We start from the raw sequence: 22,513 nt of genomic DNA on the forward strand, positions 1-22,513 counted from the left end.
GCCCAAGCCGGGACATTTGGTGCCATTTTTGAGGGGGCACAGAGCAATACCACCTGGGAGAGGCTAAATGACTTGCAACAACCCTGGTTGCAACACCGTTTCGAAATTTGATTCGTGCACGATCCAATAGCACGCCCTAGTGGGACCACCTGTGAAAGCTGATGGTCTGAGCTGTACCGGCCGCAGTGAGTAAAGGAATGTCTACCTGAGGTAAGCGTGATTGTTTTTTATTTTAGTGATGTATGTTGATGTGACGTCAGTAAGGCATTGGGAGTGTTTTTTTATAGATTGGTTTCCCCCCAGGGAAGCCTCTCTTAGAGCACTCCGAGGCCAGATGCTTAAGCTTGGGATTTTGAGTTGCTCAGCCAGCCTAGTGACCTAAAAAAAAAGTGTGTGGAACGCCTCCCTTAGCGCTCCGCTCCACATTCAAGGCCCAGCTGATGAATTTTGCGGTTGGAGATGCAAACCATTTCCCGGTGAAAAATATACCGCTCTGCCCGGGTTAAGACCGCAACAGAGGCGCGACCGAATTTCCATCCCTAACACATACCTATATAAACATGCACATAGATAAACACAGGTGTATCAATCTACCTGAGATGCGTGTTGATCACTGCCATTATTCACCATGGATACAGTTCCTTTCTTCTTATGTTTAATTCGGGGCACCTTTTCTGCCTCGAAAAATCTGGCCTGATCTCCATAGAGCTTACTGTAGGATAGGGAAAAGATAAATTGTTTACCACAATCATCAACATTATTTCCAGGGTCAGCTGTACTCTGCCGTTCAGTAATCAGCGCGGGTATCCCCCAGGACAGAGAGAATCCTGGAAAGGACAAGAAGATTCATATGATCATATGCTACTTTACGCAGGAGTGCCAACAAGAAGTCTGGAGCAAAATAGGTATTGTAACTGAGGAAATAAGAAGAACATAAGAATTAGGAGCAGGAGTAGGCCATACGGCCCCTTGAGCCTGCTCCGCCATTCAGTAGCATCATGGCTGATCTTTGACCTCAACTCCACTTTCCTGTCCTATCCCCATATCCCTTAATTCCCCTAGAGTACAAAAATCTATCCATCTCAGCCTTGCGTAAACTCATCCACAGCATTTTGGGGCAGAGAATTCCAAAGATTCACAGCCCTCTGAGTGAAGACATTCCTCCTCATCTCAGTCTTAAATGGCTGAGCCCTTATCCTGAGAGTGTGCCCCCTAGCTCTAGACTCTCCAGCCAGAGGAAACAACTTCTCGGCATCTACCCTGTCAATCCCCCTCAGAATCTTGTGTTTCAATGAGATCACCACTCATTCTTCTAAACTCCAGAGAGTATAGGCCCAATCTACATGATCTCTCCTCATAGGACAACCCTCTCATCGCAGAGATCAATCTAGTGAACCTATATTGCACCGCCTCTAAGGCAAGAATGTTCTTCCTCATAACGAGACCAAAACTGTGCACAGTACTCTAGGTGTGGTCTCACCAAACCCCTGTACAATTGTAGGAATACTTCCTTACTCTTGTTTCTCCTCCAGTGAAAAGATATTTGGCCCAGGAAAGTCCCATGTGGGAAGCTAAACCCACCCAATTAGGAAACTGAAGTAATGCATTACCAGCTAAAGAATGCTGCTGCCTGCAATAATAAACCCAGAAAAAGAGGCATGGAGCAGAAAAAGGCAAAGACAGGCTTGGAGCACAGGGAGAGACAATGGAATGAACAAAGCATATGCAGAAATATGGAGTTAAATGACCCACAGCAGAATAGAACCAGATAAAGTACAGCATTATTTAGACCACCTGAGAGTAAATATCACCAATTATGTAAATTAATTCCCATTTCTGGGTTTAAGAAATTCACATATGCTTACAATGGAAATGTCCTCTGAAGACTGATGCAACAAAATTGGTTTGTTTAACACTGTATTTAGCAGTTTATTGCAGTGAAGTTGTATGATAATGGCAGTATTTATTGTTTTTGAGGTACTGGGAGTTTACTCGAGAGAGTATATTGACAAAATGTGTGTTACAAAATGCAGTCTGAGATATGAAACTACTAAGGAGCTATGTCAGCCGTGGATAGCACCCCCGCCTCTGATTCAGAAGATCGTGGATTCAAGTCTCGCTCCAGAGACTTGAGCAGATAATCTAAGCTGACTGTACTGAGGGAGTGCAGCACAGTTAGACACATCGTCTTTCCGATGAGACGCTAAAACCAAGGCCACGTCTGCTCTCTCAGGTGGACCTAAAAGATCTCTTGGCACTATTTCAAAGGAAGAGCAGGGGCGTTCTACTTGGTGTCCTGACCAATATTTTTCTCTCAATCAACATCACTAAAACAGATCAGATTGCTGTTTGTGGGAGCTTGCTGTGTGCAAATTGACTGACGCGTTTCCTACATTACAACTAGTGACTAGACTTCAAATACAAGTATCTATTTCTTTACACTAATCATTTTTGTAGCCAGAAGGTACACACCATCTAAGTGACATTGTAACTGCTGACTTTCGAATGGAAGTATTACCTGTGCTGAGATTTGTATTGTGTTGGGGAGGTGGAAATTCAACTGTCAACATTTTACCCAATGTGGATTCTAGTTACACTTTGAATTAGTGCAGAAAAATAAATCTGCTGAATGGACAATTTATGGACTTTCTTAAATATATAATTGCCTATATAATGGCCTACTCCTACTTCTAATTCTTACGTTTTTATAATGTTCCCAGTTATATTTAGTTTTGAGGTTTGTATGAGGGACAAACTGGTGTCAACAAGAACAGCTGTCTCTTTATAAATTCCTATTGCTCCAGTGGTGCCCGTCTTGCTTGTATCTTCATCTGTTGCTACATTTGGCTGATGTTTCTTTAATTTGTTCATAGGACGTGGATGATGTTGGAAAGGCCGCATTTAGCACACACCCAGAGTATCCCCTAGAAGGTGGGCCTTTTTGAACTGCTGCAGTCCATGTGCTCTCTTTTTTGAGGACTACTTGCTTATTTTGAATTTTATGCTGAAATCAACTGATGGTCCTTTATAACTAATGTACAGTAAATTGTGACAGGAAAGCCAGCAATCAAACTGTATAATAGTGCAAGATCACTTTAATGTCGACGGCGCTTTTTCATTGAAAGTGGAAAATTAGATGGTTTAGATTTTCTAAAGATATCTGCTGAGCATGTTAGTGGTCCACGAATGAGGCAATTTGCACACAGCAAGGTCCCACAAGCTGCAATGAGATTAATAGCCAGGTAATCTGTTATTGGTGATAGGGGCAGAGATAATAGGTGTTGGCCACCACACCGGAAGAACTCATCTGTTCTTTTAATAGTGCCATGGGATCTTTTATGTTCACCTACACCGGCAGACAGTGCCTCAGTTAACTTATCACCTGAAAGACAGCACCTCAAACAATAGAGCACTCCCTCAATACTACACTGGAGAGTTAGCCTAGATTGTGTACCTGGAGTGAACCCACTGTCACTCAAGTTCGAGAAACTTTATTGGATTTAGCCTGCAGGAAATGATGGTGGTGTAATTTAGCAGAATTCTGGTTGCAGGTCTATGTAATAACTTATTCAGAAATATAATTCAGCCGCTGGTTTAATTAAAATAATTAAGAGGTACCTACCAAAAAATGGATTCTCCCCCACGACCACTTCCAGTTGGGTCACCAGTCTGTATAATGAAGTCCCTCTGTTACAAAACATTAAATGACGAGTGACTAGATATTTACAGTAAGACTAAGAAAGTAATACATTTGGGATCATTTTTTGATCAAAATTAAACTGGAACTTCAATTCACACCTACATTCTCGACCACGGAATTTACTCCAGACTTGTACACTCACGCTGAAAGGACATCTCAGCCTTATCCTTTAACTTCTTTCTACAAAAAAAGCGCTTTCGTATTCAGTCACGTGCATATTTTCTATTACTCGGCACCTGAGCATCCGAACAACGGAGTTGGGGTTTTGCTGAGGTGGTGGTGGGTAGCATGCTCGGGTTGGAGTCGAGAACACTTGAGTCAAAGGCAGAGTCTCAATTGAGGAGATCTTCGAAGTGCTCCTTCCAGCAGCCCTGACTGTCTTGGTGTCCTTGATGAGCGTTTCCCCATTCTTGGCCAGCAGTGGGGTGCGGCCTTGGGTGTTTGGTCCGTATGTGGCCTTGACTGCGAAGAAGAATCCTGGCTGTCGGCCAGCTGCTGTATCTCCTGTGCTTTCTCCATCCACCACCTGTTCTTTAGGTCCCGGGTTTTTTGTTGGACCTCAGCCGTGAGCCGTCTGTAATGCAGCTTTGCTGCTCCCGAGCTGGTTGTTGTTTAAGGCTCAGAAATGCCCTGCGCTTGCGAGCTATTAACTCTTGGGTCTCCTGGAGTCTCGTCGCCGAGAGCGTGCAGAAATCAAGCGCAGGCAGCGGAACGAGCGTGCGGCAAACCTGTCCCACACACCCTTTCCCGCAACAACTATCTGTCCCACCTGTGACAGAGACTGTGGTTCTCGTATTGGACTGTTCAGCCACCTAAGAACTCATTTTAAGAGTGGAAGCAAGAGTGGTAGCTAATGTAACGGCACTTTTCAAAAAAAGGAGAGAGAAAACAGGGAATTATAGACCGGTCAGCCTGACATCGGTGGTGGGGAAAAGGTTACAATCAATTATTAAAATGTAATAGCAGCGCATTTGGAAAGCAGTGACAGGATCGGTCCAAGTCAGCATGGATTTATGAAAAGGAAATCACGCTTGACAAATTTTCTAGAATTTTGTGAGGATGTAACTAGTAGAGTGGACAAGGGAGAACCAGTGGATGTAGTGTATTTGGGCTTTCAAAAGGTTTTTGACAAGGTCTCACACAAGAGATTGGTGTGCAAAATTAAAGCACATGGTATTGGGGGTAATGTACTGATGTGGTTGGCAGACAGGAAGCAGAGTCGGGATAAACGGGTCCTTTTCAGAATGGCAGGCAGTGACTAGTGGGGTGCCGTAGGGCTCAGTGCTGGGACCCCAGCTATTTACAATATACATTAATGATTTAGATGAAGGAATTGAGTAATATCTCCAAGTTTGCAGATGACACTAAGCTGGGTGGCGGTGTGAGGAGGATGCTAAGAGGCTGCAGGGTGACTTGGACAGGTTAGGTGCGTGGGCAAATACATGGCAGATGCAGTATAATGTGGATAAATGTGAGGTTATCCACTTTGGTGGTAAAAACAGGAAGGCAGATTATCTGAATGGTGACAGATTAGTAAAAGAGGAGGTGCAACGAGACCTGGGTGTCATGGTACATCAGTCATTGAAAGTTGGCATACAGGTACAGCAGGCGGTGAAGGCGGCAAATGGCATGTTGGCCTTCATAGCAAGAGGATTTGAGTATAGGAGCAAGGAGGTCTTACTGCAGTTATACAGGGCCTTGGTGAGGCCACACCTTGAATATCGTGTACAGTTTTGGTCTCCTAATCTGAGGAAGGACATTCTTGCTATTGAGTGAGTGCAACGAAGGTTCACCAGACTGATGCCTGGGATGACAGGACTGACATATGAAGACAGACTAGATCAACTAGGCTTATATTCAATGGAATTTAGAAGAAGGAGAGGTGATCTCATCGAAACATATAAAATTCTGACGGGATTGGACAGGTTAGATGCAGGAAGAATGTTCCCGATGTTGGGGAAGTCCAGAACCAGGGGTCACAGTCTAAGGATAAGGGGTAAGCCATTTGGGACTGAGATGAGGAGAAACTTCTTCACTCAGAGAATTGTAAACCTGTGGAATTCTCTACTACAGAAAGTTGTTGAGGCCAGTTCATTAGATATATTCAAAAGGGAGTTAGATGTGGCCCTTACGTCTAAAGGGATCAAGGGGTATGGAGAGAAAGCAGGAAGGGGGTACTGAAGTGCATGATCAGTCATGATCATATTGACCAGTGGTGCAGGCTCGAAGGGCCGAATGGCCTACCCCTGCACCTATTTTCTATGTTTCTATGTATTACAATGAATGGAGGGCCAAAGAGTGAAGAGTTTAAGAGTGCAGGTGTAAGCAACTTGGGGCAAGAGCTTTTTCAGGGTAGATGCAAGAGCAAGTGGTATTGAAAGAGGGGAAGGGGATGAGTGGGTTGGGGGATAGAAGGAAGGGGTCAAAGATAGGTTGAGGGTAGGTGGTGTATATCGGTTGCAGAATTTAAGGGAGGACGGGAGAACAATGCATTCAAGAGGGAAGGCAAGGGGAGCAGTTTTTGCAGAATATGTACCTAATATTCAGAAGTAAAGAAACAGTTTGCTGATAGGCACTGCGTCTATTTAGGTGCCACCTCCGACACACTATAGGAAAATCATCCTTAGTCGGCATGCTTCAATGTCATGTAAATTTGTCTCCTTTGTGATGTTCTTAATTGATCATTTCAAAACGCTCCCACTGATATCACTATCAGCAGCAGATCTGTAATCATCAGTACTTGATTCTTTTTATATAATTCAAAATGCTCACTACAAATACAGCCACATTTGAAAGAGACAAATCTTTAGCTGTACTGAGTGTTCTCCACAGTTCAAGTGGACAAATTATTTGCCACACGCACCGTTATGCTTTGTTGAATTATGTTGTTCACAAGATTCAGTAATTTCACGCACACATTAGACTTTACTAATATGCCAATCAATGTTGTCCCGAATTACTTTTTGGGTGCGTGGCCCCTTTAAAGGACTGTGCTGCTCATTTAGTTTCGCGCATAAATTTAACATTGACAAAGCCGGTCCTGGGCTGTGCGGGACCGAAAGCGAGCTGAGGGAACGTTGATGTTTGTTATTAGGATTTTAGAAGGGAGAGAAACAAAGCAGGAAATGGAAAGCAGAAAATTAGTAAAATGAGTTTGGAGGCAGAGGAAACAAAGGCTAGACAATAGACAACAAGGCAGTTTGGCAATGCTAAATGGTATATACTTTAATATATCCATGACGAGACCTTGGACAATGTGGACCACTCCCCATATCTTGGGAGTCAACTATCGGCAAGGACAGACATCGCTGACAAAGTCCAACACCGCTCTCAGTGTGCCAGTGCAGCCTTCGGCCGCCTAAGGAAAAGAATGTTCGAAGACCAGGATCTCAAACCCGGCACCGAGCTCATGGTCGACAGAGCAGTAGTGATTCCCGCCCTCCTTCAGAGACATAGACTATGTACAGTAGGCACCTCAAAAGCACTGGAGAAGTACCACCAACGCTGCCTCCGCGAAATCCTGCAATTGGCAGGATAGACGCACCAATGTCAGCGTTCTCTCCCAGGCCAACATCCCCAGTATCAAGGCATTGACCACACTCGATTCGCTCCGATGGACAGGCCACATTATCCACATGCCCGATACGAGAGTCCCGAAACAAGCACTCCACTCCGAGCTACATCACGGCAGGCGAGCCACAGGAGGGCAGAGAAAACGCTTCAAGGACACCTTCGAAGCCTCCTTGAAAAAATGTAACATCCCCACCGACTCTTGGGAATCCCTGGCCCAAGACCGCTCAAAGCGGAGAAGCATCAGAGAAGGCGCCGAACACTTCGAGTCTCTTCACCAGGAGTACGCGGAAGCCAAGTACAAACAGCGGAAGGAGCGAACGACAAACCAAGCTCCCCCCACCCATCCGTCCCTCCAACCACCGTCTGCCCCACCTGTGACAGAGACTGTAGATCCTGCATTGGTCTCATCAGTCACCTGAGAACTCATTTTAGTGTGGAAGTAAGTCATCCTCAGCTCCGGGGGACGGCCTAAGAAGAATTCTTTAATGCAAGGCAGACGAGCTAAGGGCACAGATAGACAAATGGGAGTATGATATTACAGGTTGGACCTCTGTGGTCTGGCACCCTCAGGACCTGACCGGTGCCGAAACAGAGAATTTTCCGAACCAAGGGAGGTCACGCCTAGCCTAGGCTTACCGATACCGGTCCACGGCACCTGGGCTCCTAACCGCCTCCGCCACGCTCTGGCTCAGGCTGCGAAACTTGGGTCTCTCTCTCTCTCTCTCTCCCCCCTCGTGTAGAAATCGCCCAGACACATTTATTAATTAACGCGCTGGTTTGGTGCTCTTTTTTTTTTATATAAACCCTCCTCTCCCTCAGGCCCAGCTTCAGTGCCGCAGTCAGCCGCCTGCCCTTCTCTTTCCTTGCCCGGTTACCTCTCAGAACACAGAGGCAGGAAATGCAGGAAACTGGGACGCCCACGCAAAGCGGCAGTTCCGCAGCACAGAACTCTGGAAGCCGGGAACCCGGGACTAATGCCGAACCACGGATATTTCCGGACCAGAGGGGTCCAACCTATATTACTGAGAGATGGCTAAAAGGGTAGGAATGACAGCTCAACATTCCTGGTTACAGTGTTTTCAGACAAGATAGAGAGAGGGTTAAAAAAGGAGGGGGGGGGGGGGTGGTAGTATTGGTTAAAGAAACAATTACAGCTGTGAGGAGGGATGATGTGTTAGAAGGATCATTAAATGAGGCTATATGGGTTGAACTAAAGAACAATAAAGGGGCGATCACACTGCTGGGAGTGTACTTTAGACCTCCAAACAGTCCGAGGGAGACAGAAGAGCAAATTTGTAGGCAAATTTCTGACAAGTGAAAAAACAATAGAGCAGTAATAGAGCAGATTTCAATTACCCTAATATTATCAGTGTAAAAAGTATAGAGGGTACAGAATTCTTAAATTGCATTGTAGAGAACTTATTTTAGCCAATATGCAGCAAGCCCAACAAGAGGGGGGGCTGTTCTGGATTTAGTTTTAGGGAATGAAGCTGGGCAGGTGGAAAGAGTATCAGTGGAGAGCATTTTTGTGGTAGTGATCATAATTCAGTTAGTTTTAGCATAATTATGGATAAGGACAAAGTTAAAACAGAAGTAAAGGTTCTAAATTGGGAGAAGGCCAATTTTATGAGGTTGAGAAATGATTTAGCAAAAGTTGACTGGAAACAGCTACTTGAAGGTCAATCAGTGTCAGAGCAGCGGGAGACATTCAAGAGGGAGATACATGGAGTTCAGAGTAAACATGTTCCCACAAAGAAAAAGAATAGAACTGCCAAATTTAGAGCCCCCTGGATGACAAGGTGCATACAGGGTCAGATAAGGCAAAAAAGGAAAGCTTATATATCAGATATCGAGAGCTTAATACTGAATAAAGCCTGGAAGAGTATAGAAAGTGTCGGGGTGGAATTATGAAGGAAATTAGGAAAGCAAAATGAGGGTATGAAAGAATACTGGCAAGTAAAATCAAAGAAAACACAAAGATGTTTTATAATTACATAAAGAACAAGAGGATAACTAAGGAAAGAGTAGGGCCTATTAGAGACCAAAATGATGATCTTTGTGTGAAATCGGAGGATGTGGGTAAAGTGCTTAATGAATACTTTGCGGCTATCTTCACAAAGAGGGGGATGATGCCGACATTGGAGTTAAGGAGGGAGAGAGAGAAATATTGGATGGAATAAACATAGTAAGAGAGGAAGTATTAAGAGGTTTAGCATCTTTGAAAGTATATAAATTGCCAGGACCGGATGAAATATATCCTAGGCTATTAAAAGAAGCAAGGGAGGAAATTGCAGAGGCTCTGAGCATCATTTTCCAATCCTCCCTGGCTAAAGGAGTGGTGCCAGAGGATTGGAGAACTGCTAACGTTGTACCATTATTTAAAAAGGGAGGACGGGATAAACCGAGTAATTAGAGGCCAGTTAGTTTAACTTCGGTGGTGGGCAAATTATTGGAATAAGTTCTGGGGGACGGTATAAACCTTCATTTAGAAAGACACAGATTAATCAAGGACAATCAGCAAGGATTTGTTAATGTATAAGACTACAGCATTTGGATGGCCGAAACTACAAATTGACTAAATTCTTATAACCCAGTATACCTTGCAGGTCAAGAGACCTTTTTGTTGAACGTTAAGAAATGCAGACAAGTGAAATAACTGTCCCACAGATTGGTAAGACAGTAAGCGAACAATCCTTGCCTCGGTAAGAACATAAGAAATAGGAACAGGAGTAGGCCATACGGCCCCTCGAGCCTGCTCCACCATTCAATAAGATCATGGCTGATCTCTGATCATAGACTCAGCTCCACCTCTCTGCCTGCTCCCCATAACCCTTTATTGCTCAAGAAACTGTCTATTTCCCTCTTAAATTTATTTAATGTCCCAGATTCCACAGCTCTCCGAGGCAGCAACTTCCACAGATTTCCAACCCTCAGAAGAAATTCCTCCTCATCTCAGTTTTAAACGGGCGGCTCCTTATTCTAAAATCATGCCCTCTAGTTCTATTCTCCCCCATCAGTGGAAACATCCTCTCTGCATCCACCTTGTCAAGCCCCCTCATAATCTTATATGTTTCGATAAGATCATCTCTCATTCTTCTGAACTCCAATGAGAGGCCCAACCTACTCAATCTTTCCTCATAAGTCAACCCCCTCATCCCCGGAATCAACCTAGTGAACCTTCTCTGAACTGCCTCCAAAGCAAGTATATCCTTTTGTAAATATGGAAACCAAAACTGCACGCAGTATTCCAGGTGTGGTCTCACTAATACCTTCTATAGCTGTAGCAAGACTTCCCTGCTTTTATACTCCATCCCCTTTGCAATAAAGGCCAAGATACCATTGGCCTTCCTGATCACTTGCTGTACCTGCATACTATCCTTTTGTGTTTCATACACAAATACCCCCAGGTCCCGCTGTACTGTAGCACTTTGCAATCTTTCTCCATTTAAATAATAACTTGCTCTTTGATTTTTTTCTGTCCAAGTGCACACTTTCCAACATTATACTCCATTTGTCAAATTTTTGCCCACTCAATTAGGCTGTCTATGTCCTTTTACAGATTTTTTGTGTCCTCCTCACACATTGCTTTTCCCCCCATCTTTGTATCGTCAGCAAACTTGGCTACATTACACTCAGTCCCTTCTTCCAAGTTGTTAATATAGATTGTAAATAGTTGGGGTCCCAGCACTGATCCCTGCAGCACTCCACTAGTTACTGGTTGCCAACTAGAGAATGAACCATTTACCCGACCCTCTGTTTTCTCTTAGGTAGCCAATCCTCCATCTATGCTAATATATTACCCCAACCCAGTGAACTTTTATCTTGTGCAGTAACTGTCCCACAGATTGATAAGACTGTAAGAGAACATTCCCTGCCTCAGTAATTGTCCCACGGATTGATAAGAGAACCAACCGAGCTCACAGAAGTTACACTGGACGGAAACATAAACCTTTTAGATAGTCTGGATAGTTTGAAACACGCAGTCGGCCGACAGCCAATTTTCTAAGTATAATTACAGTGCGAAGTCTCTTGTCAAGGGTCTGAAGTTTAAAGAAGTGGTAACCTGATCAGTTACTTAAGGGAATCAGAGAGTTATTTTCCGATTGCTGATTACAGCTAGAATTAGCTCTATGTGAGCATCTTTGCTTTCTATTAATCACTTAGGGGATAGGCAATTGTAACCGTTATAAGGATTTAACGGGATAGGTTGATGAGAGTTTTTTTTTTAATTCGTTGCCAATCTTTCCAATTCTTTGTCAGATCATCTTGTCAGATTACAAACGCCAGAGGTCACCTTGCACACATCAAGGATCACTCTGCGCCAATGCTCTTAGCCAAAAGGCCTAGAGCCACTGCACCGTTCCTGGAAGTACTGCAATACCAGGTTCGTGCCATGGAGGTGGGTGTGTGCCCCCCACCCACCTCCGTGGAGGTGGATGGGTCAAGCCACTCCACCCACCTCCTATTTCCAAAAAGCATAGGAGAACCACCTTCCTGATCCAGGGAGAACCACTTTCTGGTCATGGTTACTCCCCTGTCAGGTCAGTTACGCATGATCTTAGCCAAAAGGCCGAGAAGCGTTGGTGAGAGTTTTTTTTTATTATTCGTTGCCAATCTTTCCAATTCTTTGTCAGATCATCTTGTCAGATCACAAACGCCAGAGGTCACCTTGCACACATCAAGGATCACCCTGCGCCAATGCTCTTAGCCAAAAGGCCTAGAGCCACTGCACCGTTCCTGGAAGTACTGCAATACCAGGTTCGTGCCATGGAGGTGGATGCGTCAAGCCACCCTACCCACCTCCTATTGAGAAGCGTTGGTGAGAGTTGATAATTAAGAAATTATTGTGCATTTAATCCTATCGTCTATTGCTTGTATTTTCTTTGATTATTCTAAGTAAAAGAGTGAACCCCTGGATTAGGGTGGCATCCTGTATCTGCATTGTTTTGTCTCAAGTTCGAACTCTGATAGTGTAGAGTCAAGTCGTAAATAAGTTTTGACTGTCCTAATTAAGATAAGTTTTACATTAGTCAGGTCAGAAATAAGTCTCGACTCTTGACTTAATTAAGGAGATGTTTTACAAATGGAAGGTCATGTCTGACTAACTTGATTTAATCTTTTCAAGAGGTAACAAGGAGGATCGTTGAGGGCAGTGTGTTTGATGTAGTCTACATGGATTTTAGCAAGGCTTTCGACAAAGTCCCACATGGCAGGCTGATCAAAAAAGTAAAAGCCAATGGGATCCAAGGGAGAGTGGCAGATTTGATCAAAAATTGGATCACTGGCAGGAAGCAAATGGTAATGATTGACGGGTGTTTTTGTGACTGGAAGGCTGTTTCCAGTGGTGTTCCACAGAGCTCAGTACTCGGTCCCTTGTTTTTTGTAGTATTTATTAATAATTTATACTTAAAAGTAGGGGGCATGATAAAAAAATTTGCAGATGATACAAAAATTGGCCATGTGGTTGACAGTGAGGAGGAAAGCTTTAGACTGCAGAAAGGTATCGATGAACGGGTTAGTTGGGCAGAAAAATGAAAAATGGAATTCAATCCGGGAAAGTGTGAGGTTTGGGGAGGGACAAGGCAGCAAGGGAATACACAATAAATGGGAGGATACCGAGAGGTGTGGAGGAACAGAGGAACCTTGGAGTGTATGTCCACTTAAAGGTCGCAGGACAGGTCAATAAGGTGGTTAAAAAGACAAACGGAATGCTTTCCTTTATGAGCCAAGGCATAGAATATAAAAGCAGGAAAGTTATGCTAGAACTGTATACAACACTAGTTAGGCCACAGCATGAGTACTGCGTGCAGTTCTGGTCACATTACAGGAAAGATATGATTGCACTACAGAGGGTGCAGGGGAGATTTATGAGGATGTTGCCAAGACTGGAAATTTTAGCTATGAGGAAAGATGGGATAGGCTGGGGTTGTTTTCTTTGGAACAGAGGAGGCCTTATTGAGGTGTATAAAATTATGAGGTACCTCGATAGAGTGGATAAGAAGGACCTGTTTCCCTTCGCAGAGGGGTCAATAATCAGGGTGCATAGAGTTAAAGTAGTTGGTAAAAGGATTAGAGGGGAGATGAGGAAAAATGTTTTCATCCAGAGGGTGGTGGGGATGTGGAACTCACTGCCTGAAAGGGTGGTAGAGGCAGAAACCCTCATCACATTTTAAAAGTACTTGGAGGTGCACTTAAAGAGCTGTGACATACATGGGTTGGGGCCTAGTGGAAGGTGGGATTAGGCTGGATAGCTGTTTTTCAACCGACACGGACACGATGGGCCGAATGGCCTCCTTCTGTGTTGTAATTTTCTATGATTCTGTACTGCACCATCCAGTCCCACATGCTCTTGTAATGTTACATACCATGCATTAAATAATACCAGATCAAACCATTTCTGAAGACTTTTCTCCCGCCTTCTCGTTTTAGGAGAATTCACAACAAGGTTTAAAGATGCTGAAAACTAATGGAAACTCACCTGAACATTGTGGACAAGGCAGTAGTTATAATACTTGATCTTACAAAGCTTCAGAAAATTCAAACAGGCTGCAAACAAAAAAAATACATTTGTAAAACTTAACCCCCAAAATCTTTTCAGATTAAATAGGACGCAACATAAAAGATAGTTAATACTGTTTCAGCAGTCCTCTTTTTACTGTTATTGTCATTGTTCTTTCACCTGTGTGCCTCTGTTCTCTGGATTCCCCCCTCAAGTTTCTCCACCACTCTCCTTATTTTCAAAAGCATCCTTAAAACCCTTCTCTTTGTTTATGCTTTTGCCCGCCCATTTTTCCTGCTTGTTATTGACTTTTTCACCCCTTTACTTGGAGACGTGTTTTCTATGTGAGTACTCCAAAAATCTAAGAGGTTGTTATTTTTACTCCATGATCGAGCTTCGAGGCAGTAAGGATATATTCAATATCAATTTTAAGCATGCTTTGTTGGTGTGAAATCATTTGGGGCAGATTCAGTACAAATAAAGCAGTAACCCTGGGTGCTTTTTAAAAGCAAAGCCCTAAGCTCAGTGGGTTCCACCCTCACCCGAGTCAGAAAGTTGTCGGTTTAAGTCCCACTCCAGGGACTTGAGCACAAAAATCTCGGCTGACACTCCAGTGCAGTGCTGAGGGAGTGCTGCACTGTCGGAGGTGCCGTCTCTCGGATGAGACGTTAAACTGAGAGCCCCTCTGCTCTCTCAAGTGGACGCAAGAGATCCCGTGGCACTATTTTGAAGAGCAGGGGTGCTATTCCAGATTTTAGATCAATATTTATCCCTCAATCAACATCACTAAAACAGCTTATCTGGCCATTATCATATTGCTGTGTGGGAGCTTGCCTTGGCTGCCGCGCTTCCCACATTACACTCCAGTGACTGCACGCCAAAAGTACTTCATTGGCTGTGAAGCGCTCTTGGGACGTCCTGAGGTGGTGAAAGGCGCGATTTAAATATAAATCTTTCTGCACGGGCGCCTGAGAGAAGACCTCCTCCTCCTCCTGCTCTCCTCTTCCTCTTCCTCTCCCTCCTTTCCAGAATATTATCTATTATTTGCAGATATGTGTATTAACTGACTGAGGAAGTTTCCCCGGTGAAGTGGCCTTCCCGGAGTGATTACTGACCCCTGGGCCTCTCCTCCGTGTACAGGTCCACCACCAGATCGCCCGCCGTCGTTTCCAGCAGCACCGCCATTTTGTCTGCAACCCGGCCCGGCGCAAAATGGCGGCCAGGTGAAGCACGTCAGAGCGCGGCCTGACAGAGAGAGAGAGAGAGTGTGAGAGAGAGAAAGAAAGAGAGTTTGAGTCGGCCTGAGAGTGAGTGAGTGAGAGAGTGTGTGTGTGTGAGTCAGCCTGCCTGAGAGCGTGTGAGAAAGAGAGACGGTCAGAGAGTGTGAGTCGGTCAGAGAGAGAGAGAGAGAGAAAGAGAGTTTGAGTCAGCCTGAGAGAGAGAAAGAGAGTCGGTCTGAGAGAGAGTGAGTGTGAGTTGGCCTGAGAGAGAGTGAGAGAGACGGTCAGAGTGTGTGAGTCGGTCGGTCAGAGAGAGAGTGAGTGAGTGAGTGAGAAAGGAGAGTTTGAGTCGGCCTGAGAGAGAGAAAGAAAGAAAGAGAGTCGGTCTGAGAGAGAGAGAGTGAGTGTGTGTGAGAGAGAAAGAAAGGAGAGTTTGAGTCGGCCTGAGAGAGAGAGAGAAAGAAAGAAAGAGAGTCGGTCTGAGAGAGAGAGAGTGAGTGTGTGTGAGAGAGAAAGAAAGGACAGTTTGAGTCGGCCTGAGAGAGAAAGAGTGTATGAGAAAAAGAGAGTGAGAAAGAGAGACGGTCAGAGAGAGAGAGAGAGAGAGAGTGTGTGTGTGTGAGTGTTAGTGAGGCCTGTCCTGGCCTGTCCTGTCCCGGCCCGAGAGTGCGGGCCGCGCGGCAGCGGATTCTGGCACCTTCCCGCGGCTCCCGCTCACCGCGCCATTCGGAGGTGGGGAACGACGGACGGCTCTAACCGGCTCTGCCTCACCGCTTCACCCTCAACTTCACCGCAACAGGTACCGAGATAGTGGGGCACCGGGGGGGTGCTGAGAATCGCTTCGCGCCCCCCCCCCCATTGTCTTGTTCTGAATATCCAATACCCGGGGTGAGCCTCCGGGCCCGGGAGCACTGTGCGCACCGACACCTCCCTCCCTCCATACAACATGCGGCAAATCTGCAGCAGGAAAATGCTGCAAACACTCCCGGCACCATGTGTGGCGAGAGAGCGAGTATAACCTTCCAGGTCGCTGAGCTTCCACCCGATGCTGCCCCCGAGCTGCTGAGTGTTTCCAGCATTTTCTGTTTTTATCAACAATTTAACTGCTGCAACCGTGAGGTGTGCACGAGACAGAAATGGCATCGTGCACTGGAAGGGGCAACGGGAACTTTCGTGTGAGACAAATCATTTAACTCTTTTTGTAAATCGGATAAATAAAAGGGGGTGAACTCTCACTTTCCACATGCCCACTTCTGTAAGGTCTGCACCAGTACTGACTCTGGCACCTCCCCAATATTTACTCCAGACAAAAGTCACTGTCTTCAACCCCCATTACCAGCTCTTGTTTCTTTGCCACTGACTCCATCCCCGCAAGCATCCACTCTCTCAGGGTGTTCTGCTCAACCCTGAGCTTTATACTCGTATGTGTTGTAAATCACAGAGAGCTGCCTTCTATCTCTGCACCGTAGCCCATCTCAATCTTTCTACAACTGAGATCCTTTGTCATTCCTCAGAGTCGATTGCTAAACTTCAACCTGTCCAAAACCCGCCAATGCCCCAGTGTGACCTAAACTGGCTCTGGTCCTGCAACCATAATCGCATTTAAGATCCTTGTTCTTTTCTATAAGACACCACCTTGCCCCCCACCCATCCTATCTCCTCTAGTCCTATGTCCCATCTCAAATGTTCCATTCCTCGAACTCCACGTTTACTTGTATTCCTCCCTTCCTTCGCTCTTTGGCACTCCATAATCATAGCTCTTCGGTACCTCTCCATATTTAAAAACTTCTCACATTGACCAAACTTTTAGTTACTCCTAATCTCTCCCTTCCGTCTCAGCATCTGTTCTCACCCCTACCTGTAAAGTGTCCTCTGGTGTTTTTCTTCGGTATTGTATAGATGCTAATTGTTATAAAAGACCATGTCGTTTCTTGTGGATTTCTGGTGTCTGCTGTGCAACAATACTTGCCAGCGTCTTTAAGATTAGTCACTTTGTTCCGGTTATCTATGCAGGCTAATCTATATTGTGATAATATATATGGTGTGAACTTTTGTAGCATTGTAGGCATTCTGCTTTACTAAGTAACTATCATAGATCTGCAGTTCCCTTGGGTAGAGGAGGCTTTATTGGGATGCTATGGTTGGCAACTGAGTCCTCAATAGATACTTGTGAGTCACACTGAGTCTTTAGTGATACACAGGAGAGAAAGGTGGAACAGAAATAAAAACAGAAAATGCTGGAAGCACTCAGCAGGTCAGGCAGCATCTGTGAAGAGCAAAAGAGCTACAGTTTCAGGTCGATGACCTTTCATCAGAAAGTTGTAGAGAGTAATACAGGTACTAGAGTGTCAAAGGGAGCCATAGTGAGAAAGAAAATATTGATGAGTGGGAAGGAAGCAGTGTTATAGCAAGAGAGATAATATTTTTGCCTGTGAACAGTGTCATAGGGCCACAACTATAGTTTCATGTGTTGTGCTACATGGATTAATGCTCCAGTCATTATAAAATAGTGCATCTCTGACTGACTTGTGAAGAGCAATGGCACAGAAGATCTGCTAATTTTCAAAACGTACAGGGCTAGAAATTCGCCACTATAAGGATCGATTTAGCTCCTTTTTTTTGGAGTTAAAAGTTTTTTTTTGAGCTAAATAAATGTAAGGCCATTTTGCTAGTTTCATCAGTGGTGTAACGCCGCCCTTTTTTAAAAAAAAAATACTGGCTGATTTTTTTGAGAACCATTTTTGTGACGTCAAAACTGACGATAACGCTGTTTTTGAGAGTTTTGCCAATAAGAACACTTTTAAGAACAGTGCTAAATACCGATTTGAAAAAGCTTGCCTTACCTGGTGGAGTCTGATGGAAATCGTGGCTAATGGCACCATCTTGGGAAACTGAGCTGCTGCAGAAATATACTAAACAAGCTCTCGTGGTTTTGAAAAATCATTGCTTCAGGGGATTGAACACCTTTTACAAGCTGCAGTTTATGCTCTAGGATTTCTTCACATTATAGTCATTTGAAGTCAATAAAAGTCATTGGGAGCAATACAGTTTTCACATCTTGTGAGGTGAGGTGGTAATATTTGGAAGTTATTATCCTATGCAAACATTTGCCTGAACGGATCAGCAATCACAAGAGGTTAAATTAATCCCAATCTGTCAAGTTCAGCCGGATTTTAAGTGAATTATCGTCAAGGCAGATAATATATGAACATAAACGTCCATGGAATGGGGAAAAGTTTAGGAAATTTGAGTTGATTTGAGTTTGCAATTCCATGTTAGACAAAAATGTCTGCACTCCTGCTGCTGGAATTGAAGCTCAAATTGTACGGCCTCTCACTGTTGAATGACAATCCTGTGCATTATAACTGACAGTTGCAGTTTGATAAAACTTTGGTGTCTTGTAAAAGTCCAACTCTGCTATGTGCAAACTGTCCACACTGCAATCCTGGACACACTGTACTACACCGGTAACAACAAGCCTGGGATGGGATTTCTCCAATCCCATTCTTATCATCATCATAGGCAGTCCCTCGAAACCAGGATGACCCACTTCCACACCGAAAAGGAATGAGTTCACAGGTGTTTGAATGAAGGACCTAATATTCCAGATCCCGAACTACATCTTGAAAGGTGGAAGATGCCTGTGTGTGCACTTTTTTTTAACGTGTGGTGGCCGTTGCACCCCAGCCACCGCACAGGCTTGGTCTTGGTCCAGTGGCAAGGATTAACCAGGACAACTGGAGACCAGCTCTGCTGCACGGACCTAGTGCGCGCACACATCGCAGTGTGGGCTGGCCTGTGCTGCCCCTGTTGCTCCCTGCAGTAGTATGCCGCCGCACGCTGCTCCCTCTAATGGCCCCGTCCTGCTGATGGTCTTGCAGGCCGGGACAGCGTCGATTTCCAGGCCGGGCCGCCACACGCTGCTCCCTTATTCTTAAGCTGCCCAACAACTCCCAATTCCAAAGGTGATGATTAAGAAGAATTTGACAGTGTTGACAGCGGATGTGATAAGATTGAGAGGAGAGGTACTTGCCCTGGGGGAGGTGGGAGCCGAGCGCCCAGCTGATGTGTCCGGCCGAGGGAGCGATCCTGTCGGCCGGCTGGCTGAGTGCCTGTGCACCGAGACCGGGGAGGAGAGGTATTTGTCGGTGGAGGGTGCGCCGCCAAACTGATGTCTGGCCGAGGGAGCAATCCTGCCAGCTGGCGCACCGACCTTTTTGAAGGATCTCCAGGGTTGTTAAATGTAATTGGAAGTAAGTGTCCAGTAGAGTCTTAACAGGTCTGTGTACTAAGTTTTCTGTGTGGTTGCATTTTTAAACTGATTGAGGCAAGTAACTGTTGTGTTTCACAGTCTGAGGCATGTAACTGCTGGTCAGTTTCCAGACATGCACTAAATCCCAATAACTACCCCCAACCACCCTCCCCCATTCACCAGCATCTGGCTATGTGCAGAACAGGCGTTATTTATAACACAAAAACATTTATCTCCATCCTTAAAAATGGTGGTATTTTAACACTGCCAACATTTTTGAAACTTGAGCCTTATTTTTTGGCACTATTTCGGCATTAAAAAATTGACCGTTATTCGCAAATAGCACCAAAAATGATGCTACTCTTAAATGTGGAATCACTAGCCCATAGTGATTTTGTTGGTTTTCCTTCTGTTCCTTTCTAGTTGAATCATACTTTTCTATACTTATTCTTTGATAGCTTAACTATTCAGTGATATTTGAATCAATCAGCATCATTCAGTTAACCATGACTTACGTTTTTTTATAACAAGGAAGGGACCTCTGGTGATATTGTTCCTCGGTTTTTGTAGTTTTGTGCGGAGTAGAGTTGGTATTAGTGTGTGAGAGCTGAGAGGAACAGGGAACATAATAGGAGTAGGCCATTTGGCACTTGAGCCTGCTCCGCCATTTAATAAGATCATGGCTGATCTGATCCTAGCCACAACTCCACTTTTCTGCCTGCTCCCCATAACCCTTGACTATCCTGGATCTGTCAATCTCGGCCTTGAATATATTCAATGACTCAGCTTCCATAGCTCTCTCGGGTAAAGAATTCCAAAGATTCACGACCCTCTGAGAGAAGAAATTTCTCCTAATTTCCATCTTAAATGGGTGACCACATTCTAAAACTATACCCCCTAGTTCTAGATTCCCCCACGAGGGGGAAACATCCTCTCGGCATCTACCTTGTCAAGCCCCTCAGAATCTTGTATGTTTCAATAAGATCACCTCTCATTCTTTTAAACTTCAATGAGTACAGGCCCAACCTGCTAAACCTTTCCTCATAAGACAATTCCTTCATCCTAGGAATCAACCTAATGAACCTTCTCTGAACTGCCTCCATTGCAAGTATATCCTTCCTTAAATAAGGAGACCAAAACTGTACGCAGTACTCTAGACTACCCTGCTTTTATACTCCATCCCCCTTGAAATAAAGGCTAACATTCCATTTACCTCCCTAATTACTTGCTGTACCTGCGTGCTAACTTTTTATGTTTCATGCACGAGGACACCCAGATTCCTCTGTTCCACAGCATTCTGTAGTCCCTCTCCATTTAAATAATAATAGAAAAACAAACTATCAAAGTGGATAACCTCACATTTTCCCACATTATACTACATCTGCCAAATTTTTGCCCACTCACTTAACCTATCTATATCCCTTTGCAGAATCTTTGTGTCCTCCTCACAACTTGCTTTCCTGCCTATCTTTGTATCGTCAGTAAATTTGGCTACATTACACTCGGTCCCTCCATCCAAGTCATTAATATAGATTGTAAATAGTTGAGGCCCCAGCACCGATCCCTGAGGCACCCACTAGTTACTGTTTGCCAACCTGAAAATGACCCATTTATCCCGATTCTCAGTTTTCTGTTAGTTAGCCAAGCCTCTATCCATGTGAATATATTACCCCCAACCCCGTGAGTTCTTACCTTGTGCAGTAACCTTTTATGTGGCACTTTATCGAATGCCTTTTGGAAATCCAAATACACTACATCTACTGGTTCCCCATTATCCACCCTGCTCGTTACATCCTGAAAAAACTCTAATAAATTTGTCAAACACGATTTCCCTTTCATAAAACCATGCTGATTTTGCTTGATTGTATTATGATTTTCTAAATGTCCTTCTACTACTCCCTTAATAATTTTCCCACTGACAGATGTAGGCTAACTGGTCTATAGTTTCCTGCTTTCTGTCTCCCTCCTTTCTGGAATAGGGGCATTACATTTGCGGTTTTCCATGGAATGTGAGGCAAGAACAGTGCGAGCAGTAGAGGAAGTAATTGGTTCTTGTGTTGTGAAGAGGTCAGTTATGTGGCTGTTGTCGCAATGCACATTAGTCGCTGGAGAAATACCACCAACACTGCCTCCGCAAGATCCTACAGATCCCCTGGGAGGACAGACGCACCAACATTAGCGTCCTCGACCAGGCCAACATCCCTAGCACTGAAGCACTGACCACACTCGATCAGCTCCGCTGGGCAGGCTACATAGTTCGCATGTCAGACATGAGACTCCCAAAGCAAGCGCTCTAATCGGAATTCCTTCACGGCAAACAAACCAAAAGTGGACAGAGGAAACATTACAAGGACACCCACAAAATCTCCCTGATAAAATGCAGCATCCCCACTGACAACTGGGAGTTCATGGCCAAAGACCGCCCTAAGTGGAGGAAATGCATCCGTGAGGGCGTTGTGCGCCTCGAGTCTCATTGCCGAGTGCATGCAGAAAACAAGCGCAGGCAGCGGAAGGAGCATGCGGCAAACCAGTCCCACCCTCCCTTAACCTCAACGACTGTCTGTCCCACCTGTGACAGGGACTGTGGCTCTCGTATTGGACTGTTCAGCCACCTAAGGACTCATTCTAAGAGTGGAAGCAAGTCTTCCTCGATTCTGAGGGACTGCCTATGATGATGATGATGCACATTGATGCAGAAGTGTTTGAGAATCATTAGAGGACCCGTGGTTTGAGAGGAAGGAAAGGTTTACCGATAGGAAAGAAGTGGAACTAAGTATATGAGGAAAATGTTATTAATGGAAAAAGAATGGAAGCAAAATAATACGGCATACTGGAGAAGTGGCAGAGGTTGAGGTGGGCGAGCATTCATCTGGCAATGTGAAAGGAGAATGTGGTGGTGAGGGTACTGGAGATGTGTGCGCTGAAAGGTTGCGGTGGGTAAGCGATCAGGTTGGGAAGAATGGGGCTAGGGAGAGGCAAGCAGAACAGTAATGGCACCAGAGGCAAACATGCATGTATGTATCTTCATTGCTTGTGGAGAGTCGTTATTTGGTAATTTTTATATTTTCAGGCGGTGAGAGGAGCGGCGCAGAAAGAGAAGAGATGGTAAGAAATTTTAAATCATGGTTCTTTGTCACGGTAGAATGGTAAAGGGTAGCCTGGCATATACAGGCACAGCATAGAAGCTGGGGTTGACATGAGAAGCAGTTTTAGGACGGTAAGAACAGGGTCTGTCGGAGGAGAATTATATGGTACCAATATTAGAGGTT

At 44.8% G+C, this 22,513-nt stretch overlaps 2 protein-coding genes and 1 pseudogene across 6 annotated transcripts in view; 1 reads left to right on the forward strand and 2 right to left on the reverse strand.

Annotated features, from left to right (window-relative positions):
- ppil4 (peptidylprolyl isomerase (cyclophilin)-like 4) overlaps window positions 1–15,948 on the reverse strand; it is a 66,328-nt gene extending 50,380 nt beyond the window's left edge. The window contains exons 1-5 of one of the 4 annotated variants that reach the window (XM_070884820.1): window positions 15,876–15,915; window positions 14,888–15,017; window positions 13,752–13,819; window positions 3,623–3,687; window positions 595–712 (exon numbers count right to left, since the gene is read on the reverse strand). In XM_070884820.1, coding sequence (XP_070740921.1) covers window positions 595–712; window positions 3,623–3,687; window positions 13,752–13,819; window positions 14,888–14,957 — 321 coding nt within the window. In that variant the 5' untranslated portion in view covers window positions 14,958–15,017; window positions 15,876–15,915. Of the gene's footprint in view, window positions 1–594; window positions 713–3,622; window positions 3,688–13,751; window positions 13,820–14,887; window positions 15,846–15,875 lie in introns of those variants that run through there. The other 3 variants (XM_070884819.1, XM_070884821.1, XM_070884818.1) reach the window with 3 other exon arrangements.
- Window positions 11,621–11,855, reverse strand: LOC139267589 (U2 spliceosomal RNA; annotated as a pseudogene).
- The window catches only part of LOC139267059 (katanin p60 ATPase-containing subunit A1-like), an 83,288-nt gene continuing 75,627 nt past the window's right edge, over window positions 14,853–22,513 (forward strand). Inside the window, exons 1-2 of one of the 2 annotated variants that reach the window (XM_070884817.1) lie at window positions 14,853–15,791; window positions 22,315–22,349. In XM_070884817.1, coding sequence (XP_070740918.1) covers window positions 22,347–22,349 — 3 coding nt within the window. In that variant the 5' untranslated portion in view covers window positions 14,853–15,791; window positions 22,315–22,346. The remainder of the gene's footprint in view (window positions 15,792–22,314; window positions 22,350–22,513) is intronic. The other variant, XM_070884815.1, reaches the window with a different exon arrangement.

Source organism: Pristiophorus japonicus, chromosome 7 (assembly GCF_044704955.1).
Source record: "Pristiophorus japonicus isolate sPriJap1 chromosome 7, sPriJap1.hap1, whole genome shotgun sequence".
In the NCBI taxonomy this organism is placed as follows: Eukaryota; Metazoa; Chordata; class Chondrichthyes; family Pristiophoridae; genus Pristiophorus; species Pristiophorus japonicus.